Source organism: Rhinolophus sinicus, chromosome 15, assembly GCF_057876585.1.
Source record: "Rhinolophus sinicus isolate RSI-liver-muscle chromosome 15, RSI-T2T, whole genome shotgun sequence".
Taxonomy (NCBI): domain Eukaryota; kingdom Metazoa; phylum Chordata; class Mammalia; order Chiroptera; family Rhinolophidae; genus Rhinolophus; species Rhinolophus sinicus.
In genome coordinates, this window is record NC_142515.1 from 102,171,130 (window position 1) to 102,189,422 (window position 18,293).

The window sequence follows — 18,293 nt, forward strand, 5'->3', positions numbered from 1 at the left end:
AATTTGCTCAGACAGGGCAATTGTACTGAATCATCAAACATATTTTCTTTTAAATGGCTAGAAACCATGTAAAATAGACTATACAGAAGTGCTAAAGAAATTCAATTTAGGAAAATCAATTGAGAATCTAAGGATACTGACTGGTCTTTGTCTGACAAACTTGAGCTCAGCAGCTGTGCCAAAAAGCAGGCATCTGAATCCCTCACATTTTCTTTACAATCAAAAAAGAAACTGTCTACCCATCTTTCTGTGTTTAACCATCACTTCTCTAACATGAGGAAGAAAGGAGAACTACTGAGAATCTATGTCGTGCAGAGAGCTGACCAAAGTAACTGGTGAACTTCCTCCTCATGTGATTTTTTTCCACATAAGAAAACACTTTATCTGATGCTGCTTTCCCCTCAGTCTCATGTTTGCCATAAACAAATCATGTTTTAAAGTGTGACATGACATAAAAAAAGGCATAAGCTTTCATAAAACTACTACACATCTTCTATAATAAAAATCTTTCCAGAAAGGTAACTTTAAGAATTAACTTAGTTAATTCTCAGAAAGTTGCTCCTCGTGTTCCACCAAAACCCTTCCTAACAGTCCAGTCACTGCCTATGCTGTGATCAAAGGAAACTGAGATGAGCTTCCCAGCCACTCAAAGAATATCCTATGTAAAACCAGAGACTAGCTCCTCAAAGTGTGGTCCAAGGACCAGCATTAGGACCCACTCCCAGACCTACTGTGTCAGAATCTGCATCTGAACAAAGTCCCTAGGTAATGTCTATGTTAAATTCTAGAAGATTATTCATTTCCTAAGAGTCTTTTTTTCTTTTTCACCAAGGCTAGGGAACTCTAAATCTTTTATCCATCCCTCAAAAGGCCGATTTATAAATATTTAATCTTTCCTACTGATACCTTCTAGTCTGTGTCTTCTTAACAATTTCAAGCCATAAGACAACAAAAGGGACACCATGGAGAACTTTGCCAGTACTAAGCAAGAAAGATGGCTCACATTTTCATACTAGTTGGCCTCTGCCCAATTATGATCCAGACAATGTCGGTGCATCCATTCCATGACATACACTAAAATATAGCAAAATAAAATTGCTTTTATTATTACTTCTAATTCTCACTGCATTTTCCAAGTTAGGTAGCCTGTCTGAGATTAGCTGTTCAACTATAAATTGATGATTATTAAATTGACCTCTATTGTAGGGACTTGTAAAAGTTAAATGTAATACATATAACCAAGAGTTTATCACAATGCCTGGAACTTGGTAGATGCTATGTTAGGCTCCCTGCCTAATATCAAAAATAGTGATTTTTTTTTTTTTTTTACTTTTGCCCTGGGTAAGACAAAAGGTGATCAATATTTTTTGCCTGAAATTTCTGATCTGTGGTGACATTTCAGTCAAACTACTGCTCTTCAGGCCATGGGAGTCCTGATGCCTTGCAACTCAATATCATGTTTCTGTTTAAATGGTCTATGCCATGCTAACTATTTAGTTCTGCCATATTGATATGAGGTACTGATACACACACACATACACACACACTCTTGGAGTAGAAACTTTGCCTAATTACTTTTATATCCCCACTCCCTTTCTGTAAATGTCCAACATATGTTTGAGTAACTTGAATTTGTTAAAGTGGTAACTTTAGCACTTCCAAACTAATTACATTATTTTACATAAAACTTACAGCTCAAATATGTATGTCACTGGGATGATATTTAAGATATGCTAAAAAAAATTCTATGCTGTTCCAGTATTTTCTTTGAGACTCTAATATTTTCAACTTAGAATAAATAGGCTCTCATGGGATGTCTCACAAAATGCGACTGCGTGACTTGTCGTCTTAGAGGCACAAAGAATGCCCCCAGTGAACACCAAGACCTCAGTAGCTGAGTATGTAGGGAGGTGGAAGCAGGACTGGTGGACAGATTCCTTTTTTCTATGAAAACTACTTTGTCCTTCCCATTGTTTTCAGTAACTAAATATTTACGAAGCACACTTGACTCTCATGGGATGTTTTATGGGAACACAGCTGTTTAATTATGTACATTAAACCACGCTTCACTCTTTTCTGTTGTTCCTTCCAACTTTTTCTTTTTTTAATAGTTACGGATGAATGTGACAAAATGAGTGCAGGTTTATATATTATGTTTACAAATGAAACCTTGCATAGAAGAGTCTATATGGTTAACAATGATCAAAACAACTTCTGGGGCTCCGGACTGGAGCACACCCTTCCCTCCATATGCTGAGGAATCACTCTCCACATTAACTACTCCTCTGTTTGTTAAACTTATTAATTGCATTTGATACTCGGTCTGCGTCAGTGGCCATTACTCATTAACTTCTCTGCCCAAACCAGTGTGTCAAGGTTTTTACTATGACAGTGGAGGACTCCACTGAATCTATGCAAGAGATCGTAACATAAGGATACACTTGGGTTGCATTGAATGTAACCCACAGCTATGCCTTTAATAGAGTGAGCAGCAGGGATAAAAGAGGAAAAATGTGTAAAGAAGGAGAGTTGGGAAAACACAAGGAAGCAAACATTGGAAATACTTTTCCTACACTTTTGTTCATTATACATCAATAAAGTTGGGGAAAATACGTTGACTCCGGAATGCCTCAAAGACTTTTTTTGGTTGACCTCTACCAACATGCTATGACTTCAAAGGTATGAAATTGTTGAAAGCATTTCTGAGGAAAGTGTGAAGATGGAGAGGTCCACATTTACCTTCTACTTTTACAAAACCCTTAATTTTGTCAAACTAATCTCATTATGGGAAGACTAATCTCATTTTGTCAAACTAATCTCATTATGCGTAAGTAGATAAAATACAAGCTAATATGGTTTAATGCTCTGAGATGAGGATACCTTAGTGAGAAAGCCCTGGGTGGACTGAGATATATATAGCAGGGGCTGTCCTGAGTGGCCAGTGGCAACAGGAAGCAGTATAAATGCACCAGGTGTGGGTGTGGAGGCTGGACATTAAGAAGGGAGGGTGCCTCCTTCATACTGATGAAGGCACCGAAGCAAGTAAAGCATAAAGATAAACTGTTTAATCATTATAAATAGAGTCACCCTGCCTGTCAGAAGGATTATCAAGAGGGAAAAACAGTTTGGAATGTTATGGTATTCATTAAACTGTAAAGGGTGCTAGAAAGGTAATTTAAAAACCAAAACAATCTTATCGTTGAATTTATATCCATTCATTATTTTATCTGCATGATTACAGAAAGGTCCACACATGGCTCTGAGATGGGTAAGAAGAGAATCAACACCCAGGGATGTGTAGTGTGATAAACCGAGCTCTTAGCCAGGAAAGCAAAGTGGACCTCTAATTGTAATCCTTAAATTGCTCTTCTCAATGGCGTGTTTTGACTTGTGACTTTGGTAAGCTCCTCAAATGTTTTCAGGGCTCTACTCTGTGTGTCAACTGGGGCAAAAGCTTAACATTTCATTGAACGTTTAGTAATGTAGTGTTAAGATTAAAGCAGTGCCCAGGAGGCCTGAAGGTACTAGCAAATTACACTGGCTTAATCAAGTTATAGGAATTCAGTGTCTTCTACTTCACAGGCTAACATAGACATGGATAGAGAGACAGATTAACAAACTCATAGATAGAAGAGATAGATAATCTGGTGGTTAAGACATAAGACGTTTTTATCAGGCTGTTTGTACTGTGAATTCCAACTCTACTGCTTGCTGTGTAAGCTTATGCAGATACTGATTTTTTTTCCTGCCATGGTTTCTTCATCTACAAAATGGAGATTATAGAATTTACTTCACAGGTTGTTGTATTAAATGAGACAGTGCATGCACAGTGTTTGAAATAGTATCATGTAAACAGTGGGTGCCCAATGAAAGTTAATTACACAGTTAAATATTTTTATTGGCTAAAAGACAGTACGACATTGCATTTCTCTATTCATGGTCTTTAGGGCGAGTAAGCTTCCTCCTCTTATGGTACAGAATCTCTCTCAGAGAGTCCTAAATTGATTCAACCCCGAGGCCTTCCAGCCTTCCGGAGATGAAATCACTGCCTCCAGTGACAGGGCAAAGGGCTCCCTGTACAGTTAGTGTTCGTGGTTCTCCAAGCTTTGCTCACCCTTTAGCTTTAGAGAGAGACTCCACGGAATGGAATCTCTTGATTACCTCCTCAAGTTTTTACATTTCTAGTTTTGATAAAATATTAAATATTTCTTGTCAATTCTCCCATCACTCATGTTTTGTTTCTTATGGTTTTATTTCAAAATCATGTAGATTTAGCCTTGACTATTTGTCTTCAGGGTTTCGGCCTCCCAGAATAAACGTTGGTCCTCTCTGGGGCTAACTAGCTTAAATATTGCCATGTTCTTACCATTGAATGTATCTTTAGAACGGAAATGTTATAATTTACAAGTTGATTATCCTGAAAAATTTACAGAATTAGGTCTATGGTAACTTTAGGGGTGCCATTCTGTCTTTCAGCAACTCACAAAGTGAGTCTATTTTTGAGAACTTATAAAGGAGATTTTGAAGTCTCCACTGGTATCAGGTTTACAGTGGTTTAAGGACCACCTGACAATGATTCCCAGAGGAATGAGAAAAAAGTCACAGGTACCTCCAAACCTGACTCCTCAGATACTCCTGGAGCTGAGAGATAGAGGACAAGGTATGTGTGTGTGTGTAGGTGGCGGGGGGGTCGGGGGGGGACACCTATTCTGAAATGACCACGCTAACTGAAACCAACCAGATAATTTAAGAAAGTTGCACTATTTTGGGACATGAATAATTTAGAACTTGCTGTCACTATTGATCAGACTTTTACAACTTTATAATATCCCTAGAACTATTCAAGAACATTGAGTTTTTTTCTAACATGTTAAAAGTACAGCATCTGGCTAAGTTGCCCCAAAAGTTCCTGCCAAAAGTTTATAGTTACTATTGAGTAATACATTATCAGCTGATACTAAATCCTACTGCCTTGAAAGAAACAGTTTGGATTGCATGTTGTGGCAGAGATGATTAACTGTCCACTGAAGTCCATTCTTTCCTTAGGCACACACAACTAGGCTATATTTCCCAGACGCTCTTGTAGTTAGGTGAGCCCTGAAATTAAATTCTAGACTGGAACGTGAGCGGAAGTGAGGTTTGCATTACTGGAAGGAGGGATAAGAGAGCAGCTACGCCTCCTCAGTGTTCTCTTTCTCTTTCTGTTGGAGAGGTGTCCACCAATGCCACATGAAAGCTCCATGATGATGACAGCAGAGCTTCTGCCAGCCTCATTTTCCAAATGAATGCATACAGCAGAGGTTCCCTGTAATAAGAATCTTGCCTTGGGCTGATATATGAATGTGAAATAAACTTGTGCTAATATGTAAGCCATTATGTGTTTGGATCTATTTATTATAGCACTTCAGCATTTGAAGGGTGGCAGAATAGGCCACCACAAAATATGCTACTTTGGCCTAAGGATTATTTTGAGGTAGAAGCACTTGAAAAACAGCAGATGTGAGAAAAGCACTCTGACCTCCCATTTTCTTCCTGAAAGCAGGAGCTAAAACTCTAATGTAAAAGATGCCCTACCTATACCAGGAGGAAAGCAACATTCTTATCACCAGAGACCGGAGTCAAGGCTGAGAGAAATCTGTACAAACAGACCTCCTTAAAATAAAATAACTCTTATCTTCCTTTAGCCTCCCCGTATATATTAGTTGCTTTCCCACAACTGCTTCTCTTTGTTCAACCTAGTTTAGAAACACATAGGCCTAGCTACTTCTGGGGTCTTCATTTTCCTCTGGCGGTTCCCACATACATGTAAAACTCCATGCTTTTCTCCTGTTAATCTATCTCATGTTGATTTAATTCTCAGGCCCAATCATAGACCCTAAGAGAGTAGAGGTAAAGTTTGGCCTCTCCACAGCACATCCCAACTACTACATGCCCCACACTTTACAATTACACGCTTTTACTAAAATCACCTAGGAGATCAGACACCTTATCTTCATTTTGTACTTTCCACTTTGTCAAAGGTGCTTTCACATGTATTACTGCTTAGGAGTCTTAAAACAACTCTGAAAATATATATAAATGTTTTTTAAAATAGTACTGCTATAAGATAATGTACAAAGTCATAATTTAGAATAATAGAAATAAGCATATAGTTCAAACTTTTGACATTATGCAATAGAAAATTCCATAGAGCCATTAAAGATAAATCAAAAATTAAAGTTTCAATTCCAAACCCAAGTTGATAATAAATATACTTTGAAGATTTGTGGCCCAAATTACCAGTAAGAAATTATTGTTAACATAGTAAGTGTTCTTACCTGCTAAAGATGACATATTGATAATGATGCCGCCTTCACCTCCATGTTGCTTACTCATGTAATCCAAACCAAGGTAGGTTCCACTGATAACAGAAACCTAATCCAGACACATGAATGGGAAAAGCAACATAACCATTAGACTCTGCCATATAACCACATGCCAGTGTTCTTATTGCTATCTCAGGCACCGAAGGAGACTTCTGTAAAAACTAGGCCTTTAAAAGGTTCAGAAATGGCTTTTTTCTAAAGCTAGTCACTGGACCTGGATTCTCTTTTTTCTGCCTAACATTGTAGAACTTATCACATCTCTGCAAAACTTCACTCAGTTGCCCAATCTGAGGTTTTATGATAAAGGCTGTATTCCCATAGTGTTTTGTCAACTTTAACTCAATTCTTAACCTCTTTAAAAATTCTATATATTCTTTTTCTTTTATAAATATTGGATACAAAATGTATTACCCTTCTTAGAAGCATATGTTTCTTATGTCTGGAGAGTCCACATTCATCTGCTCTGTTTAATTCTCTAAGATCTTGCAATATATAAATAGTTGATAGCCCTTAATTTCCTACACAGTTTTTATTTGCTTTTTTCCCTAATAAAAACTCTATTTTTCATTTGTATCTACTTCTTCCCCATGTGATACAGAGAAAGGTGATCTCCCAGCTTTAGTGTAGACACTGATTAATCTAATTCAGTCATGGAAAGCCCATTCTCCTTGCCATTGATTGGTTTTTGGAACTGGCATATGACTCATTTCCGGCCAGTGAGACCTGAGGAGGAGTCAGCTGGAGGTGGGGTCTGGGTTGGGGAAGGCAGGTGGAAGAGGATGCTGATGAGAAAATTTTCGTTACTCTTAAGAAAACCAGAAAGAAATGATGACATTACTCCTTTTTCATTGCTTTGTATGGATGCACTGACTGGGACAAACAGTGATATCGCTAGCATCCTTATGATGAAACCAGCATGAAGAATGGCGGGTGGGAGAGATGAAAAGAAACTGGGTCCTGATGATGTCACTGAGCTGCAGTGTCAAGCAATCCTGACACCGCAATCCTATTGTGTGAGGTCACATAACTGTGCTACCCAGTTTGAATGGGAGATGTTCTGTTACTTGGACATAGAATCTCCAGTAATGTCTATCACTTAATTTTGTTCATCACTGCTTGCAATGTCCTTTTGATGGTTTACTCTGCTTCACTACTCATCTCTACATGTAAGCACCTTTTCTGTTTTATTCTAACATCGAAGAATTCACCAGTGCCAAAAACAACCTGTGATAAGAAACATATTTGAAACCCTTTTTTTTTTTTTTTTTTTGCCCCTTTTGGGTTTAAGAACTCCTCTCCCTTCCAACTCAGTTCTAAAAGGTGAAAATTTTCTGTGGACATCTTAAGTCCTCCTTTTTCCATTCTTTACAATACTGCAAAGAAAATAATACGATAGATAACGAGTGTGTAAATGAAGGCACATATTGGTGTTTACCTTCTTTTTATTTTAAAAAGTCCTTTGGGAGTTTCTTGACAAGCATTCAGCGTTGCCTCTCTACCTAGTAAGAGGAGTTCTAGAACATAAAGGTAAACTGAAGATTCTGTTCATTTAAGCCATGTGTCAGTTTGATATTAAGTAAGCTTAGGGAGAATGCGTAAAATCTCCACGTGATTCCTTTTAAAATGGAAACACAAAACATTAATGGTTTACGTAAGAAGGAAAAAATGTAGATGGCTGAAATTACTGAAGTCAGTTAAATGTTGTTAGTTTCTGCCCGGGTCTCCAGCATGTCTGGACAGAATTTCTGTTTACGCATATTGGTGCTACGCTTTTATTCTCAGGTATTTACAGCTTTGCTGACACCCCACTTTTGTGTTTTCGACATCTGCAAGAGGCAGCTAGATAGAAAATCTGAGACTATGTAAACTTTATTTATTTATATTTTTAAAAAAGCAATATTTATTCCCAGATCTTTGGTGAAGGAAGACAAAGGATAATTTTCTCATCCATTATCAGGGTAAGAAGTGAGTAATTTTTCAAATGAAAGTGTTCTTGGTATAAATCTACATGACAAGGTCTAATGCTTTCACTGTGCATAGATGATATAGATGATATTTTCACTGCTTTTCTTTTACTATAATAATGTCTTCCCTTTCCCAGATAATATATCAAAGAAATTATTAGGAAACAATTGTTAGGAATTGTTAGGAAATAAAATATTTTCTGTTAATATTCTAAGTATGGATTTTTACCCTTTGGCAATGTCTCTATATCTTATAGTTTGAGTCATTATAATATCAAGCATCTAGGGAAAAAAAGAAAATGAAAATTATAGACATCTTCTAGCCACACACACAAAATAGCTGGACTCTACAGTATATTTTAATCCATTTTGTAAAGGAAGTTAAAATTTTATACTTAATTCTCAAAAAAATTCCTATGTCTATTTTTACATAGTGAGAATAAATAAAAATCCAGTTATTGACAAAATTATCTAATTAAAGCATGCTTTCTCAATATTTTTGGTTATGAAGAGACAATTTTTATATATAATACTTAAATTGTAATTGTGTTATATTCGAAATCTGAAATTATTTTTTTTCACTACATCATTCTATAACTTAAAACCACTCTCATCAATTCCCCTATACTGGGAATAGTTCTTCAGTAATACAGATAAATGGACAAATAGCTTACTTGTTTAACTCTTCTTATCAGGCATCATGTCTTCCTACATTTTTACATACACACATATATAACGTGTGTGCATGCTACTAAAATTTTCTAATCTGGCATTTCCCTTATCTCATCTCCCTCCACGCTGGGATTCCTTTTAGTTTATTTATGGATCTCATCCTACACTGCAACTTTTTTTTTTTTTTAATTCTGTCATTTAAATCATGAAACTTTGCCTTTCAGGTTCTTGTCTTTTCTCCAGCCCAGTTCTCAAGGAATATACTAATATAGATGACCATTTTTTTCTGAAATCCTTTTTCATCTTTTGTTTTTCATGTTCAGTCTTTTTAAATTTTTGCTTGTGTAGGGGGTAAATATTATGTCTTTGCCTTTGCAGAAGCTATTTATAATCTAGTAAATTCTGCCTAAGTACAATAGTTTAATTGGATCTTTAGATATTACAGAGTAACATTAACAAAAGTAGTTACTAATTTAATTTGTAATCAACATCTTGGGAACCAAGAAAAGGGAGCACATTGACAACAGCATTTCTATCCATTTCCTCGACTCTTCATTTAGAGGTAGAGCAGGGAAGAGGAAACTACCTCATATAGAAATGAGGTAGTGAGAATGAAGAAAGTGTAGGTTTTTATACTCAAGACGAGAAGTACAATTTATTGAGTGAATACTATGTAGTAGCACTGTGCTGGATGCTTCATACAAATTTATGTAAACTTAATCATCCTTAGAGGTTATCGTCATCCTTTCACAAACTGGGAAATTTAAGATCAGAGAAATACAACAGAAGTTCATGAATTCTAAATTCAGGACTAAAATCTACTTTTGACTAATTCTAAATGCATACCCTTTCCAAGTTCAAATCTTTTAATTCTGAAAAAAAAATCACCAGCAATAGCTATCTATTTTGTTTAATTTTTATTGAATATACTAAAGAATTCAATATATGTTATTATATGTCCAAATTAGATTGTAAATCCTACTTGGATGGGGATGAATTATTTAGGTTTACTAAAGCTTCAAAACGTAAAATCAGTACATTACTGAATGTCCTTATCAATATTCAAAGTTAAATCTACCTTGTCCAATTGCCAGAGTAACCTTTGATAGTTACACAAAGACTTCTTTCTGAACATTCCCAGTGAACTCTGAGCTGCTATAATAAGGCTGGTGTGGTTGGCTTCCGGACTAAGGAGGAAGTACAGAATAACTTAATGGAAACAAAAGACTGGGAAGAGGTTTAATGTATCTGTTGTGTGGGAGGAGTGGTGAGATCAAAAAATAAGGAAGGGATAAATTTAGTAAGGAGTAAAAGTGGAAGGATAGATAATACTGTTTAGCAATGCTGATGTAATAAGAAATCATCCCAACATGCATTAAAACACAAAATTGAATATCCATTGTAGGTGAAACATCAAAGAATGGCAGTTTACCCAATAAATATTAATTGAACATCTACTCTGTACACAAAACAATAATTTTCTGTCTTAAAAGAGCTTATATAGCATACTAGCAAAATTACACATATATAAAAATAATTCTATAAAATAATAATTCTAAAAAAATTGAAAAATAGGTACATCCTATAAGAATGGTATAAAGATGTATGAGATTTCAGAAGAGGGAGAGATATGTAGTGGGGTCCTTTAACAAAGTGGCTACTCTCTGACATGGACAGGAACATGGAAAAATGTGCAAAAGTACACACAGGATTTTATAAGGAGGCCAATTACATTCAGAGCAGAATCTAAAAATATTATTGTACAAACCACACACAAATATTTGCATTATACTAACAGAGATAATCAAGTTGGAAAGACAATGATTGGTCATATTCTAATCTACCCTTGCAATGGGTGTCCTAGGTAGGAGGTGAAGTAACACGATGTTTTAAAGTTACAAACATGGGGAACAAAGGTTATATCTTTTTCTATGTAAATTAAATAAATGTTATCAGTCCCTAGAGTTAGACTAAGGAGTGGCCTATATTAGCAGAGTCCAAAGAAAAATAAAGGCCAGCTAAATTTCAATGAGGAAGGATCCAGGAGAGTGAATTGTAATCAAAGGGGTCAAATAACATTCCACTGGTCTTCAGATTTTTCTACTTTCAGACAATGTAGGAAGTTCCCAGGTTGGAGCAGATGTTTATTCACCTAGGCTATATTCAAGCAAACATACTCTCTTAGCTGGATGAAGACAGATAATTCGAATTCTATAATCTTTTCATTTTTTTCACGTTTCTTATATTAACTCGTTTCACACTGTTTTCTGACATCTGACTTCTCAGAGAAAAGACCCAGTAGGTGTCTGTTACGAATGCATTGTATATAGTGGCCTCTATTTATAAATGTGACCTTTATCTGTAGATACGTATTCATGATAAAACTATTAAAAATATCAGTAGTGATGCTAAAGGGAGAAAGCTGCTGCATGATTTGTGCTTTTTCACTAGGATAGCCTGATTCAAAAAATGTGTCACTAGGTGGTTTTGGAGAGTGGAATAAGTTTATAAAAATATATTCTTAAAAATTCCTGAAGCTCCCAATTGGTTGTATATTCAATTTTTTTTTTAATCTGACAACCAAAGGACTTAATGAAATATGGTTCATAAGTCAGGGTAACCACCAAAGGTTAAATAAATAATACTGTTTTCTTACCAGCAGAAGAAAATTAAAGCTATCCAATGGAATGCAAGAAAGAAACAGAAAAAGAAAGAAAACTTAGTAAATATAAAATGTGAAGTAAAGTGGAAGAAATAAATCCTAATAGAAGCGTAAAAGTAAATATAAGTGGCTTAAATTCACAAATATAAAAAGCAGATGTTCCCAAATGGGATTTATAAAATGAGATCTCATACTATACTGTCAGTAAAAGACAAAGCTGACATAAAACGTTACTTATATTTTCAACATAATGTAATAGAAAAAAGATTTGCCTAGGTAAATGTGAACCAAAAGAAAACATCAGCATTGATTTTACATATGGAAATACAGAATGGATCAAAACATCACATGTTGTAAAAGGGGATACAACTTAAAAACCAAATCAAAAATCAATAAATTATAATCACTAGCAATTTATGCTCCAAATACTATAAGTTTATAATATAGAATCCAAACTGACAGAATTACTGAAAAAGGTAGGCAAATTAAAATTAACATTTGTCATTTGAGAAATGATTACATTCTGTTCAAAAAATGATATATCAGGAGAGAAAAGTCAGTAAAAGAATAATTGAAACTCAAACCAAATAGGAATATTGTAAGAAAAGAAAATTATAAGCTACTGTCATTTAAAAGCAAAGAGACACAAATACAAAATTAAATTAGGTATAAATAAGCAAATTAAATGGTGTATTAAAAAATATATCTCGATAAAGTATGATTAAGCCAAGAGATATAGGTATGGTTCACAGTCAGAAATTTTTCATTTTAGTTCACTTACATTACTAGCCTAAAGTAGAAGAAAATCATAGAATTGTCTTAACTCAGGAAAAGCAGTTATCAGGTTTCTTTAAACATTCTCTCTCTCTCTCTCTCTCTCTCTCTCTCGCTCGCTTTCTCTCTCTCTCTCTCTCTCTCTCTCTCTCTGACTTTCAGGACAAAAATCTTAATAACTGCAGAGTTCAAAAGTCATTTTAGTCTTGGTTTGTTATCTTCCTGGAATTAAGTTAAGATTTATTTTTTAAATAAATTAGGCCAGGGTTAGCAATCTTTTGAGAATGATAAATATTTTATGTGTTACACATTATAGGATCTCTAACACAATTATTCAATTCCACTGTTGTAGCATAAAAGTAGCCAGAGACAATGTGTAAATGTCACATGCTGTCATCCTTTTTACACTTCTTTTTACTTTTCTTCAACCATTTAAATATCTAAACCCATTTTTAGCTTGTGGATGATATAAAACCAGATGGCAGGCTAGTGTGTCCTGTGGGCGATACTTTGCCAACTCCTAAGTTATGTAATAAACCATGTTCTTTTTCATATTTCCTTTTAATATTTTAAGACAGATTTATTTTCATAATTGAACGTCTCAAATGTCTTGCTATTTGTAAAAGGAAATGCTTTTTTTCCTAGTTGTCTGTAACTTCTCTCTTCCTATATTACAAGTCATTGTATTGTTTCCATGAATATAAGAACTGTTTTTCCTTTAAAAATATCACATTATTAAGCCATTTTAGGCAAAAAGCATGGCTAAGATAGCTTACCAAATTAATTTGCAGCGTTTTTTCCCAGTTTTTCTCATTATTCACTCCAGCATTATTGACCAAAATGTCCAGTCTTCCAAAGTGGTCTACAACTTTTCTGAAAGTATCTAGTTAAAAAAAGAGATATTACAGATATGTTCTTATTTCCATGTATACATTTAAGTCCTATCTTATGCCATGAAATCAATTTTTATGTATCCACTGTGATAGTGAAAATTACACTCTTAGAGTATCACTTAATGCCTTGCTCCTCAAAGTATGGTTTGTGAGTGAGTAACATCAACCAACAGTACCTGGGAACTTGTTAGAAAGTCAGAATTTGTGGCTACCACAGACCTACTGAATCAGAATCTTAACTTGAGTAAGATCTACAGATGATTTGTATGCACCTTACAGTTCTTCAAGCAGTGATATCATGGAATACATTTTAGAGAACTGACCTGCCTAAGCTAAGAGCTCTTGGAAGTCAGTTGGGCAGCCAGCATCTCTCTAAGAAGTTACTGAAGCTCTGTGGTTTAGACTATGACAAATATCCTTTTCTTAATGTCATATTATCTTCATAAAGTGTTATATTAAACACAAGTCTTCTTGTGTTTTCAGATCCATTATGGTCACTAGGTTTTGCTATCCTAGTAAGTAAAATCAACTTTTTATTCAGTTGATTTTATTTGATCACTGTAACTTTAATGTTTACTATTTCATCATTTTTTCTTTCTATTATTACTACTTGGTATTACTAGTTTGCAAAGATTCAAAGGCCTGAAGGTCACTCATTTCATTGTCCAACCACATATCCAGTCCTGGCAAACTGTCCTAAGGCAGTTCATGATAGGCTTTTTACTACCTTTGTATTGAGAAACACATTATTTCTCAAAGTTGACTTTTACATAGTTCTATTAATTTAAATTGTCTCCCTGGGCCTTTTACTATTGATTTTAGTTCTATTACTTGAGGCTATCGATAACCATTGTTAGTGCTCTTCCAAATGACAGATATGTGTTCTCTGGTCTTGGGGCCAACATGTGAATTCCTTGAAAAAAGTACATTCACACAAACTTTACTTTGATTGAAATAAAATCATAGAATTTTTAACCACAACCAGACATACTGAGGAGGGCATGGATTAATCAGTTCCCAAATAGATAAAATATTATGCAAGTTAATTGACAAAAATAGTGGCAAGATTTTCTAATATGTGCCCTTTACACTACCCTTTACCATAATGGAATGGAAAACAACAAAATAAATACCGTTTCACAGAATTTTTTAAATGCGTCTGAAGATCTCAAACTGATTCCAGAAAAGGTCCTCCAATGGAAAACATCTAAGGAATACTTTTTTCTTTTTCTTTCCTTCTTTCCCAAGTATGCCCTACTCTTCAGAACTCTACATTCACATTATAGGAAATTAGGTTGTTAAATATGTATATCTAATTGCTTCTTTAATTTTCTTTCCTCATTTTGATCTCTACTGCATTCCTTAGATTCTTCTCTTAGCAATGTATAATACATCATCTTCTTTCTGACCTACCACTGAATTTGGGGCTCAAGCAATTTACAATCTAGCTCTTGCTGACATGTATCTGTGGGACTCTTTATAATTGAGCTAAACCCTCCATGTTGCACTTTTTTCATTTGTAAAATGAGTTATGTCTTGGTCATCTCCAAGAACATTTTTACCTCTGGATTTTTATGATTTCAATGCAGTCTCCCTTGGTCACAGTCTAAGCCGTTTCAAAAGCTGTAGTCAGCATTAAATTCTGAAATTGGAAGAGTCAAAGCCATGTTTTCCTCAAGTGCAAATAAGTGCTGATTTCCAGACAACATGTGGATTTCTCATGACCACATGCCTTTCCCTGGCCACTCATTATGTATCTGAGTGTCCTCCTCCACAATCACTTATCCTTAAGGAATGTGTTTACAGTCAAGGTACTAATTTTAAATACAGAAAAGCAAAACAATTAAGGTTAAATGTCACATGTGAAACTACATAAATTCAGACAGAAATAGCTTCCAGATGATCTATACTGTTTCCTATTCCATCAGCATGGAAACTGAGATTTGACATGCCTCTGTTCTGGATCCAAGATATCACATGCAACCAACAAACTTTATCCTCTGGTGAAATATATTCCACCAGCATTGTCTACAGATCTCGTCTACTCATGCTTGTAATCCATGGTATAGATTTTTATTAGCATTTCCAGATTCTAATTACGTATCTTCCTTTAAAGCAATTTTCCTTAACTGTAGGGGAACATTCCCTTCTTAACATGCCGCTTCATTTTCAGTCGTCACATAATATCCCAACATTGTCAAAGAAAGTCATACTTCCCTGTCCCTTTAAGACCAGGAGTACTAGAATGATTTTTATGGAAGTTTTTTTTTTTTTTTTTTTTTTTTTTGCTTAAATATGTACTTAACAATTACTCAGTCTTTCAATAAAACTTTGTGAAGTATTTGTACAAATATTTTCTTTTTCTATTTTTTCCTCGGAAAAAAAAAAGTATTTTTTCATGTAAATCTATTGGGCCTCTATATGACCAAATCTGTTTATTGTGTACACCGATACTGTCCCTGATATTTCACAAGTAGATTGTTCTATTTTAAGTGAGTAGACGGAAACAGGAAAGCATTGAGGAAAGTCTGATAGAAACTTTTCTTCTGCCATTCTAACACTGCCGTACAGCTACTATTACGTTTAAAGTGGGGGGAAAAACCAAAGAGAACATCTGGTTCAAAGCACCTCGCACGTCTGTGATGATGAACTTTAATCCTGCATTCTCCTACGTTTAAAAGAGAAAGGCTGCCACATTTCATTGTAACTGGACTCGGTGTCTTCCAGCTTTCTGGGAGAAGTTGTTTGTCACAGTCCCTTAGCCTACATTTAACTTTCCAAGTTCCAGCTGCAATTTCAATCATTTAATAATTACTGTAGCAGCACTGTCTTTGAATACCCAAAGGAATTTTGATTACATTATGCGCTGCCAAATGACTGGAAAAAAAAAGGGTTTCTCAAGCAGACTTGGGTTTTCCCCCGCTTTGTTTTTGTGGCTATTGGGATGTCAGTAGGAAACATAACACTCCAAGCTATATCTTGGAGCTTAGAGGTAGCTGCTCTCCAGGAGCAGGCCCGACCGCCTGCCCCAGGGTGGCTCTCTGACTCCGGGCTGCTTCAGGTTATTGCTTGTTGAAGGCTGTTGCGTGCTCCGCGTTGATAGATGGATCCCCCTCTTACCTCTCAGTCGTTCCTGGTCAGCTACATCACACTGTATGAATAGAGTCTTCTGAGGTTCAAACTGCTCATCCAGGGCAGCTTTACACTTCATACCTGCTTCCAGATTCCAATCTACCAGCGCTACCTGTAGATAGAGGAAAGGAGTCCACGTCCTGCGCAGCTCGTGAAACAGACACACGGACGAACAGTAAATAAACCACAGGACTCTCCTCTTTGGGACCTGACATTCGGCATTTAAAGTTCAGGTTCTCTCCCAGTCACTTCTGAGGTCTGCTCAAGAGCATCAGCCTCAGCAGCTTTTGGAAGTGGCAAGGTGGGCACTTGGGGGGCAGCCTCCCTGTCTTCCCGGGGACCCCTGGGTTTTGGCGCGGGGGGACGGGGTGCGCGGGGAGAGCGGCGAGTCTCCCGGTGAGCAGACAAGTTTCCGCGGCCGGGCGCCGCTCTTACCTTGGCGCCTTTGTGCAGCAGCGCCTCTGCAACGGCTCTGCCGATGCCCTGCGCTGCGCCGGTCACCAGAGCCACTTTGCCGTTCACGTGCATGATGTGGCCGCAGCTCGGGCGGTGGGCGAGCTCGGTGTCTCCGCGCCGCCGCAGCTTTTATGTTCCCCTGCGCGCGCGTGCACCCCGGCTGGGCGCTCTCCAGCGAGTGGGCGGGGATGAAACTGTCAAGCCAACGCCGGGACACCCAAGGCTGTGTCACCTGGTCTGAGCGCTCCCAGGAGCCAAGCTGCGCGATCTTTGCCTTCCTGACTCTCAGCCAATCCAGGTCACAGCCTCGGTCAACCTTCTGGCGGTGAGCTGATAGAAAAAGCAGAAAGGTTCTTTCTAAAAGAGATTTCCCTTCAGTGCGCTGAAGACCACCCAGATAAAAGGAAGGCAGAGGAGAGGCTTGGGAGCTTGGTTTCCGCCTCCTGACTCCAAGTCCCCTCCTACCCCCGCCACCCTCCCCTCCCCCAAACAAAAACAAGCAAACAAAGCAAAATTTTAGGGATGTTGCTCTTTTGTGTCAATTTAAGTTATTGTCTGAATTCCAATCTCATGGCCATTGGGGTGGAGATGAGGGAGCAGAGATAACCAACACCAGTTTTTGTTTTTGTTTTTACTTAGTTGTGTTTTTGACAAACTTGTACAGCTTTTGGAAATGAGAAGTGAACTGTGCTCTGACCAGAAACCTGGAATCTTATTTCAAGGCTGGGACTTTGGGAATCGTGACGGCACTTCTGTTTCAGATCAATATCAATTGTGTTTCATCTTGAGACTGCTCCGCAAGAACTGTCATCATTGACTTGCACAGCACTTCCAGATCGCTGTTAGCCTGGTGAATTCTTGGCTCAATGGAATCTTTGCTAGTTGAATCATACTAGCTTTGGAGGCTTGAAGTGTGGAACAGAGGTTCCCTAACCTCCAGGAACTTGAGTACAGCTGTGTACTGAGATGCATTCAGCTGGGGCTATTTCGCTGACCTCGTCACTTTATTTTGTCTTTTTTCATGTTATCACCCACAGGCTTCGATTTTATTTCTGTAAACTTAATACCTGTTGGCATTTGTTTCCAGGAACAAAGAAATCTAAGCACTTGGGGAAATGAACTTTGTGTACTTCTTTGCTGCTTAGCGGACAGAGAGGGGTGATTGGCTCAGCAGGGAAGGCATGTTTGGGGAGGCTGTGTAACATATATGTTGGCAGTAAGCCACTGAAGCAGGTCCTCAAAGTTGATTTGAAGTTGAGTCTCGAAAAAAATATTGAGAAATTAAGACAAGAAGAGAGAGATTAATATTTTATCATGATCATTAAAATTGCAATGTGAAGAGTAAGTTGAGGTATTATATTGAAAGAGACTAGCA

General features: G+C 36.8%; 1 protein-coding gene across 1 annotated transcript in view; it reads right to left on the reverse strand.

The window, feature by feature from the left end:
• The window catches only part of HPGD (15-hydroxyprostaglandin dehydrogenase), a 28,382-nt gene extending 11,048 nt beyond the window's left edge, over positions 1-17,334 (reverse strand). Inside the window, exons 1-4 of the mRNA XM_019733237.3 lie at positions 16,898-17,334; positions 16,451-16,574; positions 13,214-13,320; positions 6,318-6,414 (exon numbers count right to left, since the gene is read on the reverse strand). Coding sequence (XP_019588796.1) covers positions 6,318-6,414; positions 13,214-13,320; positions 16,451-16,574; positions 16,898-16,990 — 421 coding nt within the window. The 5' untranslated portion in view covers positions 16,991-17,334. The remainder of the gene's footprint in view (positions 1-6,317; positions 6,415-13,213; positions 13,321-16,450; positions 16,575-16,897) is intronic.
• Positions 17,335-18,293: the final 959 nt, after the last annotated feature.